The following is a 25,735-nucleotide window of genomic DNA, read 5'->3' as shown; positions in this document are numbered from 1 at the left end:
TTACTTTAACTAGAAGTCCCCCTGGGGGACTTGTATATAGACAGCAATGATCTCTCATAGAGATCAATGCTGTGTATATACACAGCAAAGATCCATCAGATCGGTCATAGATTACTATGGCCTGCTGCAAGTACTGGAAGACTTTAAGGATAAAGCCAATTTTCATTTTTGCATTTCCGCTTTTTCCTCCTCGCCTTCTAAGAGCCATAGCGCTGTGATTTTATCACCTACAGGGCTGCTTGGGGCGGACTTTATGATCAGACTGCTGGTTGGACAGAAAAGAGGTAAGTATTAGACCTCCAGCAGTCAGTGAAAACTATTGGCACCACCACAGTCACACTGTTGGGGTCCCAATCGGACAGTGACAGGCACTTACCTCCTGTCACTGCCACTTAAATGCTGCGATCAGTGGCCTTTAAAGGGTTACTGATGGGCAGGAGAGCAATCGCTGCTGCCTGTCATTAACGATGAGGAGCTGGCTTCAGACAGCAGCTGCGTCCTCATCCTCTATGAAGCTGAGCTCGCTTCTTAGAGCCCCTGGAGTTTATGACGTAAGTCTATGTCATCAATGTTAAAACAGAGACTTCCATAACATAAATTTATATTCGATGTAGGGAAGGGGTTAAACACATAGGCAGCTTTAACACACTCACATAAATTTACACACAGGCATGCATTCACACACATACTTTTATGTACTGTACACAGGCACACCTTTATACCCATACTTTTGTACACATAGACAGTCTTTTACACAGGGATCAAACATGGTGTAAAGTGAAACTGGCTCAGTTGCCCCTAGCAACCAATCAGATTCCACCTTTCATTCCTCACAGACTCTTTGGAAGATGAAAGGTGGAATCTAATTGGTTGCTAGGGGCAACTGAGCCAGTTTCACTTTACACCATGTTTGATGAATCTCCCCCTATACTGTTATACATGCAGGTATGCTTTCACACATTTTTTTAAAACTATTTACACATTTAGGGTAGCTTCACATGTACCGGATTTGCAGCGAATCCATGTAGTGTGAAGTTCAATGGGGTTACATACCTGCAGCGGAATTTTTATTCCGCTGTGAGTATGTAAGCCGGCCCCTTTAACCCACCGCCACCCGCAGCCCGCCGCCCAGTGCATACATTACCTGCTTGTCACCGCGTCTGCATGTGAGGCTCCCGGCTCCCATCGGTCCCGGGCGGTACCACTGATTGGCTGAATGGGACCAACGAGAGCTGGGAGCCTCACATGAAGCTGCGGCGCCGAGCAGGTAATGTATGCTCTGGGCGGTGGGCTGCGGGGGATTAAATGGGCCGAGTTACATACTCACTGCGGGTATGTAACCTTGTTGAACTTCACAGTACAAGCATTCACAGCGGATTTCGCTGCAAACTTGCAGTGGGAAATCTGCTGCGAATCAGGTACGTGTGAAGCTACCCTTAGGCTATGTTACCACTTCGGGAACATAACAGGGAAGGGCAGCAATCTCCTTCCTCTTCGCTGTATTCCACAGCAGTGAATAGGAGAGGAAAAGGCTGCTGGTGCACATGCTCATCGGCAGCTTTTTTTATTCGCTGAAGCACATCACATGACTTCTAGCTTGCTCAGCCCGAAATGGCTGAGCTTGCTGGAAGCCATGTGATGCGCTTCAGCCAATAAAAAGGCTGCCAGTGCGCATGCAACTGAGGACGGAGGGCGAAGATGGCGGGGACGCGGCCGGTACATATATGTACAGGAGAATAAATGGGCTGTTTTTATTTAAGTAAAGTCACTTATGCCACTGTATTGTTTTTCTCCCCCATGAATCTTATGACTTCCTGGCTTTTTCTCTGTGACCCTGCATGGCAACAGTGCACACACTTCTCTGCAATCCCTCTTGCTTGCAGACTCAGTGGAGACCATCTTCCAGTATTTCCTGGAGATTGTACTGGAACTGAGCATGCCTGAGCATGAGTAGTTTTCTTTACTTCTCCAGCAGGACATTTTCAGAAATGGTTGTACATTTGAAATTTGTTCAATTTCCCATAGTGCTCCATTGGGACCTAGTTTTTTTTAATGACACAAACCCTATAGGACACACTTTAGACACACAAACACTCGCTTATTCAATTTGCCAAAAAAAAAAATCATCTCAATCTCTACTGGTTGGATTTGGACCTGAAACCTCTGTGCTACAAGACTCTAAGGATAAGTACTGATCTGCCATAGAAGATAACCATTTTCTTCGACCCCTTCACTCCACTGAAACTGCTGTCACTAAGGTGTCAAACGACCTCCTGAAGGCCAAGTCACAAGGAAACTACTCCTTGCTGATTCTCCTGGATCTTTCAGCAGTGTTTGACACTGTGGACCACCAGCTTCTCCTCTCCATGCTCAGCTCTCTTGGTCCTAAGGACTTTGTTCTCTCTTGGTTCTCTTCCTACCTCTCTGACCGCTCCTTCAGTGTATCCTTCTCGGGCTCTACTTCTTCTCCCTTACCTCTCTCTGTTGGGGTTCCCCAGGGATCAGTCCTGGGTCCTCTCCTTTTCTCCCTCTATACAGCCCCCATCGGACAGACCATCAGCAGGTTTGGCCTGCAATACCATCTCTATGCTGATGACACACAGTTATATACCTCCTCCCATGACATCTCCCCTGCCTTCCTGCAAAATACTAGTGACTGCCTATCTGCTCTCTCTAACACTATGACCTCTCTGTTCCTCAAACTTAATCTTTCTAAAACTGAACTTCTTGTATTTCCTCCCTCTAACAAACCTAAACCCGACCTCTCACTCTCAGTCTGTGGTACTAGCATAACTCCTGTGCATCAATCTCAATGTCTGGGGGTTATGCTAGACTCTGATCTATTCATGCTCGGATCTATCCTTCACTCCCTATATCCAAGCTCTTACACGCTCCTGTCATCTTCATCTCAAAAACATATCCAGAATCCACCCATTTCTCACCACCGACACCGCTCAGACTCTGACTGTCGCCCTGATCCACTCCCGTCTTGACTACTGTAACTCCCTACTAATCGGTCTTCCTTTTTCTAAGCTCTCCCCTCTCCAGTCTATTCTGAACGCAGCAGCCAGGCTAATCTTCCTCTCTAGCCGTTACACTGATGTCTCCTTTCTGTGCCAGTCACTGCACTGGTTACCCATTAAATATAGAACACAGTTCAAACTCCTCACCCTCACCCATAAAGCTTTCCACAACTCTGCCTCTCCTCCCTCATCTCCACCTACCATCCTTCCCGTGCTCTGCGTTCTGCTAATGACCTTACACTAACCTCTTCTATAATCAGAATTTCTCATTCCCGCCTCCAAGACTTCTCTCGTGCTGCACCAGTTCTTTGGAACTCCCTACCCAAAGACCTCAGACTTATTTCCAACATCCCCAGTTTCAAGCGTGCCCTGAAGACCCATCTCTTCAGGAGTGCTTATAACATTTCGTAATCTCGTCTCCCTCTGCTATCCCTTCTCTATCCTCTCTATAACTTCTTCGGTGCTAGTTACACTGTCCTTGTTATCTGAGCTCAGAAAATGGCTTGTTACTGGCTTGCCCAGTCACCTATAGGCACTTAGAGATTCTATGTACAATGACTGGAACATTGACAAATAAAGCACTTGTTGCCTCTCGTGTTACTCCCAGTCATCCTAGTCTGTAAGCTCTTGAGAGCAGGTCACTAATTCGGTATTTTAATTTATTCATTGTATAACTTAATATATAACCTGTAATGTATTTATATATTTAAATAAGTGCTGCGGAATCTGTTGGCGCTATACAAATAAATATTATTATTATTATTATTCTGGGAAAACTCTGCCATACCTACTGATAAGGTCATCTCTCTTGCTTTTTTTAGGTACCGAGTTAGAAGGAATCTCAATGTTCCATTAAGCCTGATTGGGGGACACTTATTTTTGTTTGAGACATCACTATAAAAACACATATTAATTACTTTATATTTTTTATTGTTTTATCATCTGACCCTGTTATTACTCCAGCATATTGCACTTTTGTGAACATTTTTTGTCCTTTATTTTCTTCTTCACCACAACAATCGTCATATATGATTTTGCTCTACTACATCTGTGACTATGGAGATGGATCTTCAGAATGACACGGTGGTATTCTTCATAGTTGGCTTTTCGGATGTCCCCAATGGTCGGCTTCCTCTCTTTTTATTTTTCCTTTTGGTCTATATACTGACAGTACTTGGGAATCTGATCCTTATTCTACTAATATGTTTCAGTTCTTTACTGAGCTCACCCATGTACTTCTTCCTATGTAACCTGTCCTCTCTCGACATTGTCTACATATCGGTGACATCTCCTAAGTTAATGTATATATTTCTCACTAACAATGGAATCATGTCCTTCTCACAGTGTATAGTTCAGCTTTTCTTTTTTGATGCATTTTGGAACACTGAATATTTCCTCCTTACTGTGATGGCTTATGACCGGTACGTGGCCATCTGTAAACCTTTACATTATACAATGATTATGAACCGGAGACTGTGTATAATCGCCGCTGCCGGGACCTGGATTGGCGGGATGTTGGGGTCACTTACTCCAACAGTTCCCACCTCCATGGCTACATATCGACCATTTAATAAAGTCAATCATTTCTTTTGTGACATCAAAGCTTTAGAAACTGCAGCGATAGGTAATGCTTCATATATACAGAACGCAATCCTAGTCCATGGTTTTCTATGTGTAACAACCTCTCTTATTTGCATACTAGTCTCTTACTGTTATATCATCACTACTATTCTGAAGATCCGTTCCAGAGAGGGGAAATACAAGGCCTTCTCTACCTGTGCCTCTCACCTCAGTATGGTCAGCATGTTCTATATCTTATTATTTGATTTGTACTTTAGGCCAAAATCAACTGTTTCACCGATGGAAGGAAAAGTACTAACAGTTGTGTATGTCTACATTATTCCTCTATTAAATCCTGTGGTGTATAGCTTCAGGAATAGAGAGGTTAAGGAGGCATGTAAGAAAATCCTTAGACAATGATATGTATTAATACTATTTGAATAAAAAAAATATATATATATATTTCATTTGTGGTTATGACATTCCCAAGGGTAGATTTTCAAGAAATTGGAATAAAAAGATACAGATCACCTCACACAAACACACAAGGCCTTATACAGCTTTGGAAAATTGGTGATGTCTCAATACATTCAATAAAGACATTGGAAAAGACCTTTACATTAAAAACAAGCCCTCATATGACAAAACTGACTAAAAAAGATATCAAGAATGTAAAAAAAAAATAACGAAAGAATGAAAATTAAAAAGTAGTTAAAGGGGTATTCCAACAATTCGTTCCATACATGTCATTACCTTTTTATAGTCTCCTTCCCCCAATTCTCAGCTGCTGCTTTCTGCTAAAGACAGAAAAACTGTGTGGGAGCTGTTATCTCAGTTTTCCCTCTTAACCCCCTCCTACCCTTCCTCATGTAAACACGTGTAAACAGTGTCCCTGGGCAGCTGTTTTGGCACACTGTTACGCCGGGAGGGATAATCTCAGGTCATGTTGCTGGTGACCTCACTGTGATTAACCCTCCCAGCATCACAGAGTGCAGAAACAGCCACCCAGGGAGGCTGTTTACATGTGTTCACAAGAGGCGTCTTGGAAGGGAAAGGGGAGAAGGGGGTTAAGAGGGGGAACAGAGTTAACAGCTCACACACAGTTTTTTTATGTCTTCAGCAGAAAGCAGCAGCTCAGGACTACTGGGGGAAGGAGACTGAAAAAAGAATGACAAGAATGGAAGGAATTGTTAGTTTCCAGGATGAGGGATGATTCAATATGTATTTTACCTGATTAGCCCCACTTGTTGCTACTTTCCTGAATGGGATTATTTTTAGATAGCTTGGTAAGAAGTCATTGATACTTCCGGTTTACCATCCATGTATAAACACCTGGTCATTTTTGGACCATTCTTAAAGAGTCACTGTCGTATTTATTTATTTTTTTGCAGAAATCAATAGTCCAGGCGATTTTAAGAAACTTTGTAATTGGGTTTATTAGCCAAATATGCCATTATCTGCATTTAAAAAGCCTTTTCCAGTCCCCCCCCCCCCCTCCTCTTTTCCACCCACTGCAAAAAATCAGGAAATTGTGACTTGTTGCATCAGACGTACCCAGTCTGTTCAAGGGAGAGGGGAGGGGGGAGGAGGGAGGAGGGAGTTAGCAGACAGCAGAAGGCTGAGAACAAAGGGATTACAGGCATGGAGCTGGGTGAAAGCTGTAATCAGAGCTCAGAGAGGTCAGTGGTGACTGTCAGAGGAGATAAGGGGTGAGTTATTTGTAGATTAACTCTTTGTTGTCCTGTTTTGGTCTTTTATTTAGCTCTCTCCATAGGAGAACAATGAAGACAGGGGGAGAGCTTCAAACTGCTTTTTCATGATAAAAATGCATTTTTCGGCTAATAAACCCTATTAAAAAGTTTCTTAAAATCACCTGGACTATTGATTTCTGCAAAAAAAAATTTAGTTATGAAAGCAACATAATTTGACAGTGCATACATACCTTTACCTTTACAATGCTAATTCTCTCTTGGCATCAATAAGCCTAAAATGGTTTGGAGACTGTCCGAGGGAACCTCAACAGGTCATACACAACTTAGGCATATTGGGCATTTGCCAAACCAAAATGACATCTGAATCTAAATTCTAAGACTTTACATCTGACTAATTTAAAAATAATTTGAAAAGATGTATTCATCACCTGTGATAATATATATAATAAATCTTATTTTATTAGAAGGATCTATTATATCATACATCTAATAGGTTTCTCGTAGGAATTAGTGAAAAGGTTCCAATGTGTAATCCAAAGGGAATGATAAGGGTCAGCCATAGGGAAAATACTGGCAATAAATACAGTATCTTACACCTTAGCTTCACTACCTGATAACATTCTGGGTTTTTCATCACTTGGGTTGCATGTCTTGGCATCTTACTATAATATATGTTTCAAACAAGGAATGAATGCTTAGAAAGTAAATGGAAAGGAAATGCAGTAAGTGACAAAGACCTTCTTTTATTGAAGCCATGGTCAATAAGCAGGTATCATGCTGTCTTACATATATATATATAGATGATGTAAAAAAGGAATCGACCAGGATTATAAAATATGGTCAGATTTTTTTTTTCCAGAAACAGCACACTGTTTGTATATGGACAATGTACAATATGAAACTCTAATAGGCCATGTTCACACAAGGTATGTTTCGCATGAGTAAGAGGGATACGCTCTTGAAACGTCGCGTAGCAGACGGGACCCACGCCAGCTCCGTGTATGCATATCTCTAAAGCCTCCTCAGCCTTATTATGGACATATCAATGAATGAAAATAAAAGAAAAACAAAGACAGCAAACAGTGAGTTGGTCTCCTGCTTTACTATCTAACTTTATTATGATACAACTGTTATCCATATTGGCTCCTATTCACACCGCATGTTGAGTACGTTTGACTAGTGGAAGTCAAAATTGAGTGAGCCAGGTATCTTATATGGTTCACCTGCACAGGATTTATTGCATGTTTTGCTTAAATCACAGCCCTTGTTGCAATTTGCAACAACGACCGTGATTTATACAAAAAACATATGTTGTATTTGAATGAATGGAATCCCGGCCGGAGCATATACACATAGTATATGCTCCAGCCGGGATCCCTAGCGGCCGCATCAAAAACTGACATGTCATTTTTGTGTGGCCGCTATTCATTGAATAGTGGCTGCACAAGCCTAACAGGTCAAACAATGGAGAGTGCAGCTCCTGCCGAACTCTCCATTGTATTCAATGGTGAATTGGGATGCGGGTGCATCCATGTGAAGTATATCCCGGCCGGGACTGTAGTAAAATTTACTGACTGTAATAAACTTTACTATCATTAGCAGTTCTGTGACACGGCCGGGTGACAGAATGACCAGTGTCGTACATAGTGTGAACCCGGTCTTAATGTGTAAAAAGTCTCATAGTATAACTGTGTACCAAAACATTTATGAGACCAAGATTCCTGGATTGCTGCATCCCCTGTGCGTTTTACCACTAACATTGTTGCCATCTTACCTGAAGAAATTTTCAGATGCCATAGAATGTCATTTTGCTATTGTAGTGGACTAATAAGGCAATTCTCATGCGCTGCACAGTATATACAGTGGCTCTATGCAGTTTGTAGAGTGCTGTGTAATGTAGATTACCTTGCTTTATTCATCCCTAGCTTACTATGAGATGATTCCTCAGGTGCATTTTTTTACAAATGCATACCCCATAACAAGCCAGGTATAAACCAAACAGAAGCAGCCTAGTAGTACCAAGAACTTTTTCTTTGCAATTCCCAGCCTGATAATACCAGCCTGCTACTGCTTCCATCCCAGACCATAATTTTTGATGGTCCAGGATTTTTGGTACCCAGCTCTAACCACTAAAGCATCTAGGCTACAAGGAATTCCAAAAGTCACTAGGAGAGGTTAGTGATAGCACTGAGCCCCAGCTTAGTAATGCATGTCAATCAAGCACAAGCATCCCTAGCTTATTGCGCCCTGCTTTTACTGTGTTATGGATGTTACGTAAAGCAATATAGACATCTGTCAAAAGCAACTTAGAAGTTGCCACAGGCTACATCTGTAGGGGTAAATGTCCCTTGTTTAATGATAAGGACTTAACTATCTTACATTGCGCAGTGTAGATCTGATAGAGATTCAGTGAATGCCATTCAAAATTAAGGAAACTTACCAGACATAAAATATGTTTATTTAGAATAGATGTCTTTAACAAAATGTTTTCCAAAAAGTCAAAAAGAAGACTACAGGCTATGTGCATACGTTAATATGTAAAGGTATGTGTTCTTTCAAGTAAAATGTTTATGCAGGAACACATCAGCTTCTTAACCTCTTCCCGCTCCTGGTGCATCATATTCATGCTGGATGGCGTACATGTATTCCCTGGAAAATAAGATAGGCTCAGAAGGAGACAAAGGGGATTACAGCTAAGTTCTCAGCATGGTTAAGCCTAAGCAGATTCTCTGTTTAGAGCAGAATGATGGAGATTGCCCAGATGACAGTCTAATGGTCCCCAAACACCCTATACTTTCACTGACTGTAACCCGCTACTCATGACATTTTCGTTTGTCAATATGTAATGTACCGCCACCGACAGATGATTTATGATGGAAAATTACCATCTGATCCCTTTTTTCTGTAAGACCTAAGCTGCAGTCAGAGCTCTCTGCCTGTGGCTTACCCCTCCCCATAGAGAACAAAGGAACAGGCAGCTCTAAACCTCTTCCATCCAGTTTGCTAAAAAGGAAATTATTAGAGATGAGCGAACCGGGTTCGGGTTCGAGTCCATCCGAACCCGAACATTCAGCATTTGATTAGCGGTGGCTGGTAAACTTGGATAAAGCTCTCAGGTTGTCTGGAAAACATGGATACAGCCAATGACTATATCCATGTTTTTCACATAGCCTTAGGGCTTTCTCCAAGTTCAGCAGCCACCGCTAATCAAATGCCGAACGTTCAGGTTCGGATGGACTCCAGCATGCTCGAGGTTCGCACATCTCTAGAAATTATCCTTCATGCAGAGATTGCTCAGGCTGTGTTGTGAGGGTATGTTCATACTGAGGAATAGGAAAGTATTAAGCGAGGAATTGAAGAGGAAAGTTTCCTGTGTGAAATTCCTTATCTATTCATCTCTGGCAGAATCGGAGCAGAGGTTGAGCAGAATACGAAATTCAAGCAGAATTTCACAGTGGAAATTCCGCCATGTGAACAAATGAGCGGAAAGCCCATTCAACACAATAGTAAAATGTTTGTTTTTTACAGGTGGAATATTCATATGGAATCTGCTCGAAATTCTGTGCATATTCCTCAGTGTGCACATACCCTAAGGCTCAAATGCTAAGCTCCGAATTGCCATAAATAAATAAAAAAAACTTCTATAAACTATGCAATGCCTACTAGAAAAAGTAACACTGGTTTTAAAGTACTAGGTTACAAGGAATCCCAAAGTATCAATGGATCCTAGAATGCGACCATAAAGAATTATCTCACATTATTATTGCTTTCATGGTTTTATCATTTTAATAGTTATTTCTATAATCACATTGGTCCTCTGTTTCTTTCTCACTCACATCCTATATAATCTTTTTTCAGGTTTTTGAGGTACTATTTTGTCGAATATGGCGATGCATCTTCAGAATGATACCGTGAAATTCTTCATCGTTGGGTTTTCAGATATCCCAAATGGTCAGTTTCCTCTCTTTTTGTTTTTCCTCCTGGTCTATATACTGACAGTACTTGGGAATCTGATGCTTACTGTACTGATAAGTTCCAGCTCTTTAACAAACAACCCCATGTATTTCTTCCTATGTAACCTGTCATCTCTCGACATCGTCTACACATCCGTGACATGTCCAAAGTTGATCCATATTTTTCTCACTAACAATGGAATTATGTCCTTCTCACAGTGTATAGTTCAACTTTTCTTTTTTAATGCATTTTGGAACACTGAATATTTCCTCCTTACTGTGATGGCTTATGACCGGTACGTGGCCATCTGTAAACCTCTACATTATACAATGATTATGAATCGGAGACTTTGTATAATCGCCGCTGCCGGGACCTGGATTGGCGGGATGTTGGGGTCAATAACTCCAACAGTTCCCACCGCCATGGTTACCTATCGAGCCTTCAATATACTCAATCATTTCTTTTGTGACATCAAAGCATTAGAAACATTAGCGATAGGTAATGCTTTCTATATACGTAACGGAATCCTAGTCCATGGTCTTCTATGTGTAACAACCTCTTTTATTTGCATACTAGTCTCTTACTGTTATATCATCACCTCTATTCTGAAGATTCGTACCAGAGAGGGGAAATACAAGGCCTTCTCTACCTGTGCCTCTCACCTCAGTATGGTCAGCATGTTCTATATTTTATTATTTGATTTGTACTTTAGGCCTAAATCAACTGTGTCCCTAAGTGAAGGGAAGGTCCTAACAGTTCTCTTTGTCTACATTATTCCTCTATTAAATCCTGTGGTTTATAGTTTCAGGAATAGAGAGGTCAAGGAGGCGTGTAGGAAAATCCTTAGAAAATAATGTGTATGAATACAATCTAAATACATGTTTATAAATACAATACATAGTTTAACAAATAAAAAAGAATTCATCTGTGATTATAAAAATTTTCATTACCGGATTTGCAACAAAATCGAATAAAGAGTTATATGTAAACCCCCGATGGTAATTTAAAACAAACCACAAAATGAAGTTGGAGGGATTATCTGAAGAGCAGAAAAGGTCCTACCTCTTCTGCTCTCCGGTGCATCATTTCATCCCTCTGGTCATCTCTGGTAATAACTTTTGCAGATGAGGGGGGGGGGGGGGGGGAGTATGTTGCAGGCAATAAGCAATAGCTATGTGTTACAGATGTAGCAGAGACATCAGGCTGCTATTGGGCATTGCATGCAGGCAATGCCCATAATGCCCACATCCTGCTCCTGCCCCACTTTTCATCTGAAGAAGTTATCAGCAGAGGTGGTCAGAGAGAGGAAATGAAGAGCAGAAGAGGTAGAATCTTTTCAGCTCTCCTGATAATCCTTTTAAAGGGTACCTATCCCTTTACCAAATTTCTGACATGGCATAGATGAGTTTAGCTGAGACCTTCCCCATAGCAGAGACCCCCACTGATCGCCAAAACAAAGAGGTAGAAGGATTCAGCTCATTCCCCATTTCTCATTTGACACAACTCCACTGTCCTTGGAGAGTTGAACATGCATAGTTTCATAGACTTATTATATGTTCATGAACGGCTTGCTCCACTCCCCGAGGAGAGCCAGGCAATAACAATGGGAGATAATGAGCACAGTGTTCAGCTTGTGTCCATTCATTTAAGGGATTGTTGAGGGTCTGAGCCTCCAACAACCAAGATGTATAACATATTACTATGACATTTCTGAAGTTTGTTACCTTTTACCCAGCCTGAGAAGAAAACACACACCTCCCAATATAGTGTATCAATAAAAACTATTTTTTTAAGACCCACTAAGTTAAAAAGTTGTATACAGATAAACCTGGGTATGTCACCCATGTTGGAACACTACTGCAAAGCCATTACATATGACCTCCTTAAAAATCACCAGTACAATATCCAATGTGTATCTCAATAGCATGTGCTTAAATTTACTAAGAAATGTAAAACACATCTAGCAAATCGATGAACATATGATAAAGCACATCAAAAGGATTAATCAACAGCTTAATAGCAACATGCCTGGTGTAAATATATTACCATGCTGCTGAGGTAGAAGTAAGATCTGTCCCGACCCCTAACCCTTCCCCGTGCATTTCATCAACTAACAGTTGACTTTCTCAAGGTATCTCATGTTTTGGATATATAGTCTATCTGAGATCAACATGCACCCCCTTTGATGTTTCATGATATAGTGTGCTCTACCAGAATGTAAAAACTAAATTTTTGAACAATTTTATTAAAAACAAAAAATTAAAATTTCACATACACATAACTCTACGGACCCTTTGCTCTTGGGGTCTCCCATTTCTCTTAATCTTCTGTTAAAAACTGGTGGTACACTCAGTCAGGGAAGAGACGACAGTGGTCCCTGTACTTGAACCCGCCCACTGTTCCTGCCTACTTGTCAATGCAGCTGTGGACAACTAGGCGACAGTTCCTAACTTAAATGCGGTGATACACTGGATGTAGACAAGACAGACACATACAATAGAGGAGGGTCAGGAAGCCAGGTCACAACCAAAAGACAGCAAAGGTACAAAATCAGGGGCAATCGGATAGTCGGGTCATGTAGCAAAAGGCCAGGGCAGGTGGCAAGTAAGGATAGTCAGGGAACAGATGCAGGAGGTAAAGATCTGGAGAAGGCTACAACAAAAAATTATCTGCTGCAGTGAAAGTTTCCATGAGCGAGGTGGCCTCCATCATTCTTAAATGGAATAAGTGTTATCCACACTCCACTCTTATGGTATGGCAGCGAGGGGTATTGTTCTTTGAGATTCTAAGTGAATTGAAGGGGGTGCTGTGTGAGGTCTCTTAAGTGTATCTTCTCTGTAGCACACTTAATGAAGTTAAGCAGGCTCCATTGTAGTGAAGTTAAACAAGATTTTTTCAGGTACATTCTCAAAATTAAAACTCAAATTCTCAAAATTCATCAGCAATAAAACAACAGTGAGAACAATGATGAAATGCTTCCTAGCACCCACACAGTCTGGCTTCTTCATATGAGGAGATTTGTTTACAGGTACCTGAGTCTTATCAGTCCTATCCTGTAAACCCTCGGCTTCCCACTCACTGCACTTATTGGCAGCAGCTCCCTGTGTTACCTTGTACACATACTGTATGCTAAACTCAGACTCCCCTCCTGCAAGCTGTGCTTCCCTGCTCGGTGGTGTTTTTGTCCATAAGATGGCTGACATGGAGGAGCATCTGACCATGCTCCACCCCTAGGCATATACAGGCTTAGTGGTGGACACTGGGGGGGGGGGGGGGCATGGTCACATGCTCCTCCATGTCGGCCATCTTATGGACAGAAACACCTCAGAGTAGAGCCTGATATTAGCTCTATGAGGTACACAGGAAGCTGCTGTCAGTATATACAGTGAGTTCACTTACTAATACTGTATACTGAACAATTTTACTGTAAAGTGGCAAACCCCTTTAACTCCCTCACTGCTGGACAGCTCCCAATGTTGTGTGCTGGCATTACTGATATTCTCTAACTGCCAGACAGAGGTCATTAATTAATCTTTCACAGTAACAGTCAAACTTACCCTGGGCAACATTAGCATGCCACTTCCTAGAGGTGGCCACCCCATCAAATTATGTAAATAGGGGAGAAGGGTCTTCTCTCCTGTCTTGGCATTAATAAGCCTACAATGGTTTAGAGTCCACCCTAAAGGACTTTAAAGGGTCACAAACATCAAAAGCATATTAGACATTTCCGAAACCAAAATGGCACCCAAATCTGAATAGAATTTGTCGGCCAAATCTGACCGATTTGAAACTCGTAGTGAAAATGTAAATAAGCAATTGTAGGTTTTATTACTTAATTCTATCATACACATAATGGGTTTCTCCTGGGAAATACTGAAAAGGTTCCAAAGGGAACAATAAGAGTCACCCACACAGGAAAAATACTGGCAATAAATACACTAAAGCATCTTACATCTCAGCTTTAATACCTAATAATATTCTGGGTTTTGCATCACATGTTAAAGACTTGGGTTGCATGTCTTGTGATCTTATAATATATGTTTCCAATGTGGAGAGAATGCTTGGAAAGGAAATGGTAAGGAAATGCAGAAAGTCACCAAAACCGTATCATATTGAAACCATGACCAATAAGTTATCATGTTGTCTTATATATAGTAAATTCATGAAAGGAAATGGCCAGGATTATAAAATAAGAACTTCTTTTTCCAGAAATAGCACCAATAGAAGAGTTTACAAATCTGGGTAAATCCACTTAAAGATTTTATAGCACAACTGTGTACCAAAACCTTCATGGGACCAAGGGCTCACATCTAGTTATATGTGATGTGAATTCCTGCCGTGCTGCATCCTAACATTGTTTGCAATTGTATTGAAGGGAGCAGAATTGATAATTATTTGGAAAATGTTCCCTATAACTTGTCGCTTAAAAGGGTGTACTTAACATATAGCTGAAGCCTGTGTTATACATGTTACGCTGGGATGATATGTTGCTTTTGTAGTGTGCTAGTGAGGCATGTCTCATGCGCTGCACAGTATAAAGCTTCTTGTAGTTTGCATAGTACTTTGTACTGTAGATTACTTTGGATGCCCCCCATAACCAGCCAGGCACAAACCAAACAGTAGCAGCCTAGTATTACCAGTATAGAAAGAACCTTTTTTTGTCTTTCCCAGCCTTTTTTTGACTACGCTTTTCCCGGTACCCACCTCTTAAGAGTAAATTAAAACATCTTAGTTTCTTTGTTCAGTACTCCAGTACTTTGCTAACTCAGCTAGCTAAGCGTACCCTGTATCTATATATCTGTATCTTTTTACCTGTTTTTTTCTTATCTCGGCTCTTGTACCTCTTTTGTATTCTGGTTATGTACCACACTGTCTGTTAGGTTTGACCAAGGCCTGTACATCATCCCTTGGTGTTTTGTCTGTCTCGTCTTTGTTCTGTGTTTTACACCTCGGACTTAGTTGCCCACAGTTACCTAGGGCTGTCGCGAGGCAAGTAGGCAGTGACAGCCTTTTCTGGTCATTCTGTGGAAGCCTAGCCGACACTATGCTGTGCCTAATAAAAAAGGAAACCTATATTTTCAGGTACTAAGTTTCAAGGAATACCAAAGTTCCACTGAACCCTAGAATGGGGACACTTAATTTTGAGACACCACCATAAAAAATGACCTTATATATTTCATGGTTCTATCATTTTAATGGTTATTACTTCATCAGTGTATTTCTGAAATCACATTTGTTCTAGGTTTCTTTCTCATCTACATCCTATATAATCTTTTTTCATATTTTGGCGGTATTATTTTGTGATTGTTGTAATGCATCATCAGAATGACACAGTAGAATTCTTCATCGTTGGGTTTTCAGACATCCCGAATGGTCAGTTTCCTCTCTTTTTGTTTTTCCTCCTGGTCTATATACTGACAGTACTTGGGAATCTGATGCTTACTGTACTGATAAGTTCCAGCTCCTTATTGAACACCCCCATGTATTTCTTCCTATGTAACCTGTCGTCTCTTGACATCGTCTACACATCCGTGACATGTCCAAAGTTGATTCAAATATTTGTCACCAATAATGGAATCATGTCCTTTTCACAATGTATGGTTCAGCTTTTCTTCGTTGATGCATTTTGGAACACTGAATATTTCCTTCTTACAGTGATGGCTTATGACCGGTACGTGGCCATCTGTAAACCTCTACATTATACAATGATTATGAATCAGAGACTGTGTATAATCACTGCTGCCGGGACTTGGATTGGCGGGATGTTGGGGTCAGTATCTCCAACAGTTCCTGCCGCCATGGTTACATATCGAGCCTCCAATAAACTTAATCATTTCTTTTGTGACATCAAAGCATTAGAAACTGTAGCGATAGGTAATTCTTTCTATATACGGAATGCAGTTATAGTCCATGGTCTTCTATGTGTAACAACCTCTTTTATTTTCATACTAGTTTCTTACTGTTATATCATCACTACTATTCTGAAGATTCGTTCCAGAGAAGGGAAATACAAGGCCTTCTCTACCTGTGCCTCTCACCTCAGTATGGTCAGCATGTTCTATATTTTAATATTTGATTTGTACCTTAGGCCAAAATCAACAGTGTCATTAAGTGAAGGGAAGGTACTGACAGTTCTCTTTGTCTACATTATTCCTCTATTAAATCCTGTAGTGTATAGTTTTAGAAATAGAGAGGTTAAAGAGGCTTGTAGGAAAATTCTTAGAAAATAGTATGCATAAATATGTATATAAAACACAGCAATCACTGAGCTCAGGGAGATCAGTGGACAAAAAACTCAAGAGTCTCCATTGATACATTGCCCCCTATAAATTTAAATATGCAAGGAAGGGTCCGTGGAGCCTCAGTTGTGAGTCTCAAAACATGGGAATAGCCAGATATCCCTCCAGAGAAGGAAAGCCTGTTGCCAAGGGGTGCCTCAAAGTGGGGAGATCACCAAACCACCCTGATACGTAGCCCCTTAAGTCCCACTCGGTTGTGAGTATTGGAACATAAATAGGGAAATACCAGGGAGGCCTTTTTTTGCGTCAAAGCCTAACTCTGTTGCAAGTATTACAACATGACAAGGATTTACCAAAGCCAGGCATGCACAGCTGTTTGGGGGTATTTGCCCCTCATCAGTGTGGAGTAGGATTCTGGCTAACCGAGGCAATGTAAAGTAGACCAAAAAAACACAGCAATTACTCTGCTTAGGGAGATCAGTGAAAAAAATCCAGTGAAGTACTCACTCAAGAGTCTCCCTTGATACATTGCCCCCTATAAATTTAAATATGCGAAAAAGATGTCCATGGAGCCTCAGATGCGAGCCTCAAAACAAGGGAATAGCCAGATATCCCCCCAGGGAAGGAAAGCCTGTTGCCAAGGGGTGCCTCCTAGTGGGGAGATCACCAAACCACCCTGACACGTAGGCCATTAAGTTACACCCTGATGAGGGGCAAATACCCCAAAACAGCTGTCTGTGGATGGATGCCTGGCTTTGGTAAACCCTTGTCATGTTGCAATTCTCGCAACAGAGTTAGACTTTGACGTATAAGGAGCCACCCTCATATTTCCCTATTTATGTTCCAATACTCACAACAGAGTGGGACTTAAGGGGCTATCAGTGTGGTTTGGTGATCTCCCCTGGGAGGATATCTGGCTATTCCCGTGTTTTGAGACTCACAAATGAGGCCCCATGGACCCATTTTTTGCATATATATATATATATATATATATATATATATATATATATATAGTCATTACTGGATCTGCAACAAAGTGAAAAAAGTAAGACATATGTAAACCCGCAATGGTAATTTAAAACAAATCCCACAATGAAGTTAAAGAGGTTATCCAGAAAGCAGAAAAGTTCCTAACTCTTCTGCCATCCAGTGCTCCACTTTTGACCCCTGACCATCTCTGCTGATAACTTCCGCAGGTAAAAGGGGGATGGGTGATGTCAACAATGTCTGATGTTACTGATGTCTTGGCAATATCAGGCAGCTATTGGACAGTTATCAGTACAGACGGTCAGAAAAAGGAAGCAGAGCGCCTTTTCTGACCTTTTCTGCCCCCTGGATAGATATTTTGCAGGGTAACTATCCTTTTATCCTAACAATCCTAAGAAATCCTAACAAATTTTTGACATGCTATACTGAGCTAAGACCCCCGCCCTATAGTTGAGACCCCTCATTGATCATTAAAACAAAGAAGGACCCAGCTCATTCCCATTTGGCACTGCTCCACTGTCCTTGGAAAGATGAATATGCATTGTACAGATAGTTTCATAGACATTTTTTATAATTTCATGAACTGCTTGCGCCACTCCCTCCACAAGGCAAGACGTGCAATAACAATGAGAAATAATGAGCACAGTTCCCATTCATTTTAGCAATTGTCTTACCCTGGACCAACCAAAACTTGTTACTATGATATTTCAGAAATGTGTTATCTTTTTCCCACAACAAAAAAGAAAGAAGCCTGAGATGAAAAATCATGCACATCCCAATTTAATGTATGAATAAAAAACAATCTTTAAGACCCACAAAGTTTAAAAGCTGTATACAGATAAAGCAAGACGAGGAGAAACCCAAGTATTTAACTCTCCTATGCCAGGAACACTACTACATAGTCATCAAATATGGCCTCCTTCCTTAGCCCCAAAACAATATTTATTGGATACCTCAATAGCATGTGCTAAAATGTGTCCTATCTAGACAAATGTAAGAACACATCTAGCAAATAGATGAAAAAAGAATAAAACAAATCAAAAGGATAAATTAAAAGAATCAATATTAATATGCTTAGAGAAAAAGTATAACCATGTAGCTAAGGTGGAAGTAACAGCTGTCCAGACACCTAACCCTTCACCACACGTTTAGTCAGCAAACTATTGACTTCCTCACAGATGTCCCAGGTTCATGTTTTGGGTATATCTGAGATTAACATGCACTCCGTTTGATGGTTCATGATATAGTGTCCCCTGCCAGGAAGTGAATTTTAGAAATGTTTACAATTTTATTAAAAAGGAAAATCCTCTTTGAGATAATTCTACACATTGATTGAATCTCCTGTGGTAAATTGAGTTGATCCAACATGATTTGGAAAGACACAGCCCTGTCTATTTAAGATAATACAGCTGACAATGCATATCAGAACACAAAATAAGACAAGCCATGAGGAGGAAATAAGTGCCTGTAGAACTCAGAGAGGATTGTGTGAAAAACAAAGATCTGAAGAAAGCTAAAAAAAAACCAAATCTGCTGCACTGTAAGTTCCCAAGAGAAACATGGCCTCCATTAATCTTAAATAGAATAAGTAGGACTCTTCCTAGAGGTGGCCACCCCACCAAACTACATAATCAGAGGAGAAGGGTCTTCTCACTTGTCTTGGCATAGATAAGCCTAAAATGGTTTAGAACAGTGCTTCTCAAACTTCTTCTACTGGAGCCTCACCCAACAGACCAAGGCAATGCCGGGGCCTCACTAGACTGACCAAGAGGGTGCCTGAGCCTCACCATATGTGGTGAAAGTTCATTTAAAAGCTAAAAACAATGCTAGGGCTACCCATCTCCCAAGCGTTAGATACTAATAAAATAAGTAAAAAAAAATCAAAAGCAAAAGGACCGTCTAAATCCTAGTTATTTTGTGAAAACTGGCTCCCCAGCTGGGCCTCAACAACAACCAGGGGGTGCCTTACTGGTGAGGCCCGCCTCACAGTTTGAGAAGCACTGGTTTAGAGGCTGCCCTAGAGGACCTCAAAGGGTAAAACACAACTTTAGCATATTAAGCATTTCTGAATCCAAAATGGCATCTGAATTAAAATTGTCGGCCAAGTTTGACTAATTTTAAACTAATTTCTAAAGATTTACTTCATTTAAATAAATTGTATTTTACTGAAAGGTTTTATTACTTTATTCCATCATACATATAGCTGGTTTCTTCTGGGAATTACTGAAAAGGTTCCAATTTGTAATCCAAAGGGAATGATAAGAGTCACCCATAGGGAAAATGCTGGCAATAAATACACTAAAGCATCTTACACCTCAATAGCTTCAATACCATTCTGGGTTTTCCATTAAAGACTTAGGTTGCATGTCTTGTGATCTTAATATAATATATGTTACCAATGTGTAAAGAATGCTTGGAAATGGAAAGGAAATGCAGTAAGTGACCAAGACTTTCTTTCACTGAAACCATGACCAATAAAAAGTTTCATCTTATACATAGTTGACATATTAAAGGAATTGACCAGGATTATAAAATGAGATCTGCTTTTTCCTAGACTTAGTACCATGTCTGTATATGTACTGTGTATGGTGTAACCATTAAACTCTATTCATGTCAGTGTGGTTAAGTTACCATCGAAGAGTTTAGAAATCTGAATAAATTCATTAAAAGATGTAATAATATAACTGTGTACCATAATATTTGTGAAGAACTCCCATCTGGTTGTATGAGGTGTGGATTCCTGGCTTGTTGCGTCCAGATATGTCCAGGTACAGATAATTGGAAAATTTTGCCAATAACCTGTTGCTCTCATGGGTGTGTTCAACTTACAGCTCTGTTATACATGTCCTGCTGACATGATGTATCGTTATAGTGCGTGAGTGAGGTATATCTCATGTGCTGCGCAGTATAAAGCTCGACGCAGTTAGCACAGTGCAGTGTACTGTAGATTTCCCAGCTCTATTCATCCCCAGCTTAGAGTATGTTCACACTGAGTATTATCGGCGGAAGTCCGTTGGGGGGATCCCGCCTGCTTAGGGTCTCTTTGGGATGGCTCGCGCGATTCAACTCTCGCCGCTCTCTGCTGAAAGAATTAACATGTCAATTCTTTGAGCGGAGAGCGATGGAAGCGAAGGCACGTAAGCAATCTCACAGATGCACTGTGTGACACTGAGGCAGGAGGGATCCTCGCTGCAGAATTCCGCCTATATTACTCAGTGTGAACATACCCTTACTATAAGAAGATGCCCCAGGTACATTTTATTTTTAAAAATACATAAACATGTGCCCCCCTAAACAAGCCAGGTACAAACCAAACAGCAACAGCCTAGTATTACCATGATTGTTGCTCTTTCCTGCTGATAATACAGTGATCCCTAAACTTACAATGGCCTCAAGCTACAATATTTTCAACATACAATGTTCCTTTCTGGGCCATCTTAACTTGAGACCAGACTCAACATACAATGTTACAGTCAGGATCTACCAATCTACCAATAAAATTTGCCATTTTACTAGTAAAACCCCAGTATTAGAGGAGTGGCTGCACTGACTTGCTGTTTAGTCTCTACAGTACAGTGTGATACTAAATGTCCTGTACTGCTCTTTACCTGTGCAAGGATGAGTTTCTCTCTTGGGCACCAGGTGAGGGGGCCTGTATTTTATTTTTCCGGGACCCTGTGTGAGATGGTAATCTTTATGCAGTAATTGCTCAGGTTGCATTTGGACACTGTATGCCTTACAATTTACTATACATGAAAAAAATGTATTCTAGGAAAATCTATTCAAAACTAAACCATGGCAACTAATAACAGTACCATATCTTTTCAGCTTCTAAGTTGCCGGGAATCCTAAAAATCCATTGAACCATAAAATGGGAACACTTAATTATGCAAGAGACACCACCATAAAAATGACCTTTTATATTTCATGGTTTAATCCTTTTAATGGTTATTACCTAAGCAGTGCATTTCTGTAACTACATGTGTCCTCTGTTTCTTTCTCTTCCACATCCTATATAATCTTTTTTCATGTTTTTACGATACTATTGTGGTGACTATGGCGATGCATCACAATAATACAGTGGAATTCTTCATCGTTGGTTTTTCAGATATCCCAAATGGTCAGTTTCCTCTCTTTTTGTTTTTCCTCCTGGTCTATATACTGACAGTACTTGGGAATCTGATGCTTACTGTACTGATAAGTTCCAGCTCCTTATTAAACACCCCCATGTATTTCTTCCTATGTAACCTGTCTTCCCTCGACATCGTCTACACATCCGTGACATGTCCAAAGTTGATCCATATATTTGTCACCAATAATGGAATCATGTCCTTTTCACAGTGTATAGTCCAGCTTTTCTTCTTTGATGCTTTTTGAAACACTGAATATTTCCTCCTTACTGTGATGGCTTATGACCGGTACGTGGCCATCTGTAAACCTTTACATTATACAATGATTATGAACCGGAGACTGTGTATAATGGCTGCTACTGGGACCTGGATTGGCGGGATGTTGGGGTCAATAACTCCAACAGTTCCCACCTCCATGGCTACATATCGAGCCTTTAATATACTCAATCATTTCTATTGCGACATCAAAGCATTAGAAACTGTAGCGATAGGTAATGCTTTCTACATACGTAACGCAATCCTAGTCCATGGTCTTCTATGTGTAACAACCTCTTTTATTTGCATACTAGTCTCTTACTGTTATATCATCACCTCTATTCTGAAGATTCGTTCCAGAGAGGGGAAATACAAGGCCTTCTCTACCTGTGCCTCTCACCTCAGTATGGTCAGCATGTTCTATATTTTATTATTTGATTTGTACTTTAGGCCTAAATCAACTGTGTCTCTAAGTGAAGGGAAGGTGCTAACAGTTCTCTTTGTCTACATTATTCCTCTATTAAATCCTGTGGTTTATAGTTTCCGAAATAGAGAGGTCAAGGAGGCCTGTAGGAAAATCCTTAGAAAATGAGGAATAAAAATATGAATAAAATTATTTTATCTTAATTTATTTGTGATTATTAAGTCATAAGATTAAGAAAGTCATATGTTACCCACAATGGTGATTTAAAAGTTTATATGTTATGAATAGTGGTAGCACTTAGTCAGGGAAGAGATGGAGAAGACACAGACAAGACAAAACGCAGACAAGACAGACACACACTATAATGGAGGGTCAGGAAGCCAGGTCAAAGCCAGAGGATAGCAGAGTTACAAAATCTAAGGCAAACGGGTAGTCAGGTCACGTAGAAAATTGTCTGGGCCGGTGGAAGGCAAGAATAGTAAGGGTGGTTTCAGACTGCGGAATTCTCATGGATAAACTCCGCAGAATTCCGTTGCCTGTACGCGCTCACGGCCGTGCACCTTTCCCCTGGCTCCATAGACACCATTCTATGGGCCAGTTGATTCTGCATTCCGCCGGAAGAACTGACATGTAAATTCTTTCGACGGAATGCGGAATCAACTGGCCCATAGAACGGTGTCTATGGAGCCAGGGGAAAGGTGCACGGCCGTGAGCGCGTACAGGCAACGGAATTCCACGGAGTTTATCCATGAGAATTCTGTAGTCTAAACCCACCCTAAGAGAGCAGAGGCAAGGGGTCAGAAAAGCCAGAAAGTAAACACAGAGGGAGCTACTGTAGCTTGCTAGGAAGGACCAAGAGTCAATAGCCAGCGAGGGGTTAACACATAGGGGATTTTTTTTATAGGGGGTCAGGGGTCTAGTCCAGAACGTGATTGGACCGGTCCCCTGATCTCCAACCACAGACACCTGATAACCAAACACACTGACTGGCAGGAAGACCTGCCAGTCACAGAATCAACAAAACAAGGTTAACTCCAAAGTGGCCAGAGAAACTGATCAGACACAGGAGGGGCAGGTGAGTAAATAAGCAAATCAAAGTAAGGATATGTTCACACTATGGATTAAGCAAGGAATTTCAAACAGAATCCGCACTGCGGATATTATATTATGTATTCTATAGTATATTGCACAACTACTGTTGATTTGGTAAAAAGAAAATAATAACATTCCTACAGTGCCTCTTTAAAGTTGTCCCAAAAATGTAATGATTTTTTTACGACTTTGCATAAAAAACATTGCTTTTCAGTTTCCAGGACAATCTTTTTCAGGGCAAGATTTGCTCATTACTTTTGATAATAAAAATAGAAATAATAATTTATTAGAATGCTTTATTGCTTAACTATATCATACATATAACTGGCTTTAATTGGGAATTACTGAAAGGGTTCCTACTGATTATCCGAGGGGAATGATGAGGGTCACCCATAGGGAAAACACTGGCAATAAATACACTGAAGCATCTTACACCCGATACCATTCTGGGTTTTCCATCACTTGTTAAATAATCTCATCCAAATGTAGGTTTCCAGTGTAGAGGTTTGGAAAGTGAATGGAGAGAAAATGCAGTAAGTGATCAGGACCTTCTTTATTGAAGCCACAACCAATAAGCTACATTTATGTCCTCTATGGTACTAACCAAGACTATAAAATAAGATCAACTTTTTCCAGAAATAGCACCATATCTGCGTCTGTATATGTATGGTATTGCATTGTATTGGCTGAAGAGTCTGGAAATCTGGATTAATCAATTTAAAGCTTTCATATTACAACTGTATACCAAAACAGGTCACATATGGTCATACGAGGAGTGGATTCCTGACTTGTTGCATCCCTTATGCTTTTTACCACGAAATTATCAGTACTGACAGACTGTTCCCAACACCCTCTCACTCATAAGGATAACACACAGATGTAGGCAGTGTTAAACAGAGACATGTCTCATGCGGGGCACAATACACTGTTCCACACACTTTACTTACAGGGGTTGAGGTACCTGAGAGTTTCCCTTTAAGTGCATTTTAAGTTTTTTATGACATTGTAGCAATACTGTAATTTATATAAACCTTTGACATTGTGCCCAGACAGTTTAGATCCCTCCAGGCCTCAGTTCTGAGACCCACTGTGATCATGAGTTATAGCCAGGTAAAGCCCACCTCCCAACTGGCTAACCCTACTGATAGCTGAAGTCAAGCTTCATTATAGCCTAGGTAGGTAATCCAACTCATACAATCAGTGGGATCAGATGGCTGCCCAACGTTGTCCTTCTATAAAACCTCCTAAAACTATGCCATGCCTTTAAAAGAAGTCATATGTCTTTTCAAGTAAGGGATTACCACCAAAGATATTACTTTCTATAGTTCATTGTTTTATTATCTGAGACAATTATTACTTTTATAGCACATTTCGTTTTTCCTCGCTTTTTTTTTCATATTTTTGCGGTAATATTTTGGTGATTGTTGAAATGCATCATGAGAATATTACGGTGGAATTCTTCATTGTTGGGTTCTCTAATATTCCAAATGGTCAGTTTCCTCTCTTTTTGTTTTTCCTCCTGGTCTATATATTGACAGTACTTGGGAATCTGGTGCTTATTGTACTGATAAGTTCCAGCTCCTTATTAAACACTCCCATGTATTTCTTCCTACATAACCTGTCATCTCTTGACATCGTCTACACATCCGTGACATGTCCAAAGTTGATCCAAATTTCTGTCACTAACAATGGAATTATGTCCTTCTCACAGTGTATGGTTCAACTTTCCTTTTTTGTTGTATTTTGGAACACTGAATATTTCCTTCTTACTGTGATGGCTTATGACCGGTACGTGGCCATCTGTAAACCTTTACATTATACAATGATTATGAATCGGAGACTGTGTATAATGGCTGCTGCTGGGACCTGGATTGGCGGGATGTTGGGGTCATTAACTCCAACAGTTTCCACCGCCATGGTTACCTATCGAGCCTTTAATATACTTAATCATTTCTATTGCGACATCAAAGCTTTAGAAACATTAGCGATAGGTAATGCTTCATATATACAGAACGCAATCCTTGTCCATGGTCTTCTATGTGTAACAACGTCTTTTATTTGCATACTAGTCTCTTACTGTTATATCATCACTACTATTCTGAAGATCCGTTCCAGAGAAGGGAAATACAAGGCCTTCTCTACCTGTGCCTCTCACCTCAGTATGGTCAGCATGTTCTATATTTTATTATTTGATTTGTACTTTAGGCCAAAATCAACTGTGTCCCTAAGTGAAGGGAAGGTACTGACAGTTCTGTACGTCTACATTATTCCTCTATTAAATCCTGTGGTGTACAGTTTCAGGAATAGAGAGGTTAAGGAGGCGCGTAGGAAAATCATCAGAAATGTTGTGCATAAATGA

The 25,735-nt window shown here is 40.5% G+C and overlaps 4 protein-coding genes and 1 pseudogene across 4 annotated transcripts; all 5 read left to right on the top strand.

Moving 5' to 3' along the window:
- Positions 1 to 4,079: 4,079 nt before the first annotated feature.
- On the top strand, positions 4,080 to 5,003 carry LOC138783884 (olfactory receptor 5J3-like). The gene has a single exon (XM_069959180.1). The coding sequence runs from the start codon at positions 4,080 to 4,082 to the stop codon at positions 5,001 to 5,003; it is 924 nt and encodes a 307-aa protein (XP_069815281.1).
- A 5,176-nt stretch (positions 5,004 to 10,179) lies between these two features.
- On the top strand, positions 10,180 to 11,103 carry LOC138783878 (olfactory receptor 5AR1-like). Its single transcript, XM_069959168.1, has one exon. It carries the CDS (start codon positions 10,180 to 10,182, stop codon positions 11,101 to 11,103), a length of 924 nt encoding a protein of 307 aa, XP_069815269.1.
- Positions 11,104 to 15,561: 4,458 nt separating this feature from the next.
- Positions 15,562 to 16,479, top strand: LOC138783873 (olfactory receptor 5AR1-like). The gene has a single exon (XM_069959155.1). It carries the CDS (start codon positions 15,562 to 15,564, stop codon positions 16,477 to 16,479), a length of 918 nt encoding a protein of 305 aa, XP_069815256.1.
- A 5,052-nt stretch (positions 16,480 to 21,531) lies between these two features.
- Positions 21,532 to 22,452, top strand: LOC138783867 (olfactory receptor 5AR1-like; annotated as a pseudogene).
- A 2,353-nt stretch (positions 22,453 to 24,805) lies between these two features.
- Positions 24,806 to 25,735, top strand: LOC138783859 (olfactory receptor 1F1-like). Its single transcript, XM_069959130.1, has one exon. The coding sequence runs from the start codon at positions 24,806 to 24,808 to the stop codon at positions 25,733 to 25,735; it is 930 nt and encodes a 309-aa protein (XP_069815231.1).

This window comes from Dendropsophus ebraccatus, chromosome 1, assembly GCF_027789765.1.
Source record: "Dendropsophus ebraccatus isolate aDenEbr1 chromosome 1, aDenEbr1.pat, whole genome shotgun sequence".
Taxonomy (NCBI): Eukaryota; Metazoa; Chordata; class Amphibia; order Anura; family Hylidae; genus Dendropsophus; species Dendropsophus ebraccatus.
Note: the sequence above shows the minus strand (reverse complement) of the source record. Positions and strands in the feature narration are given on the sequence as shown.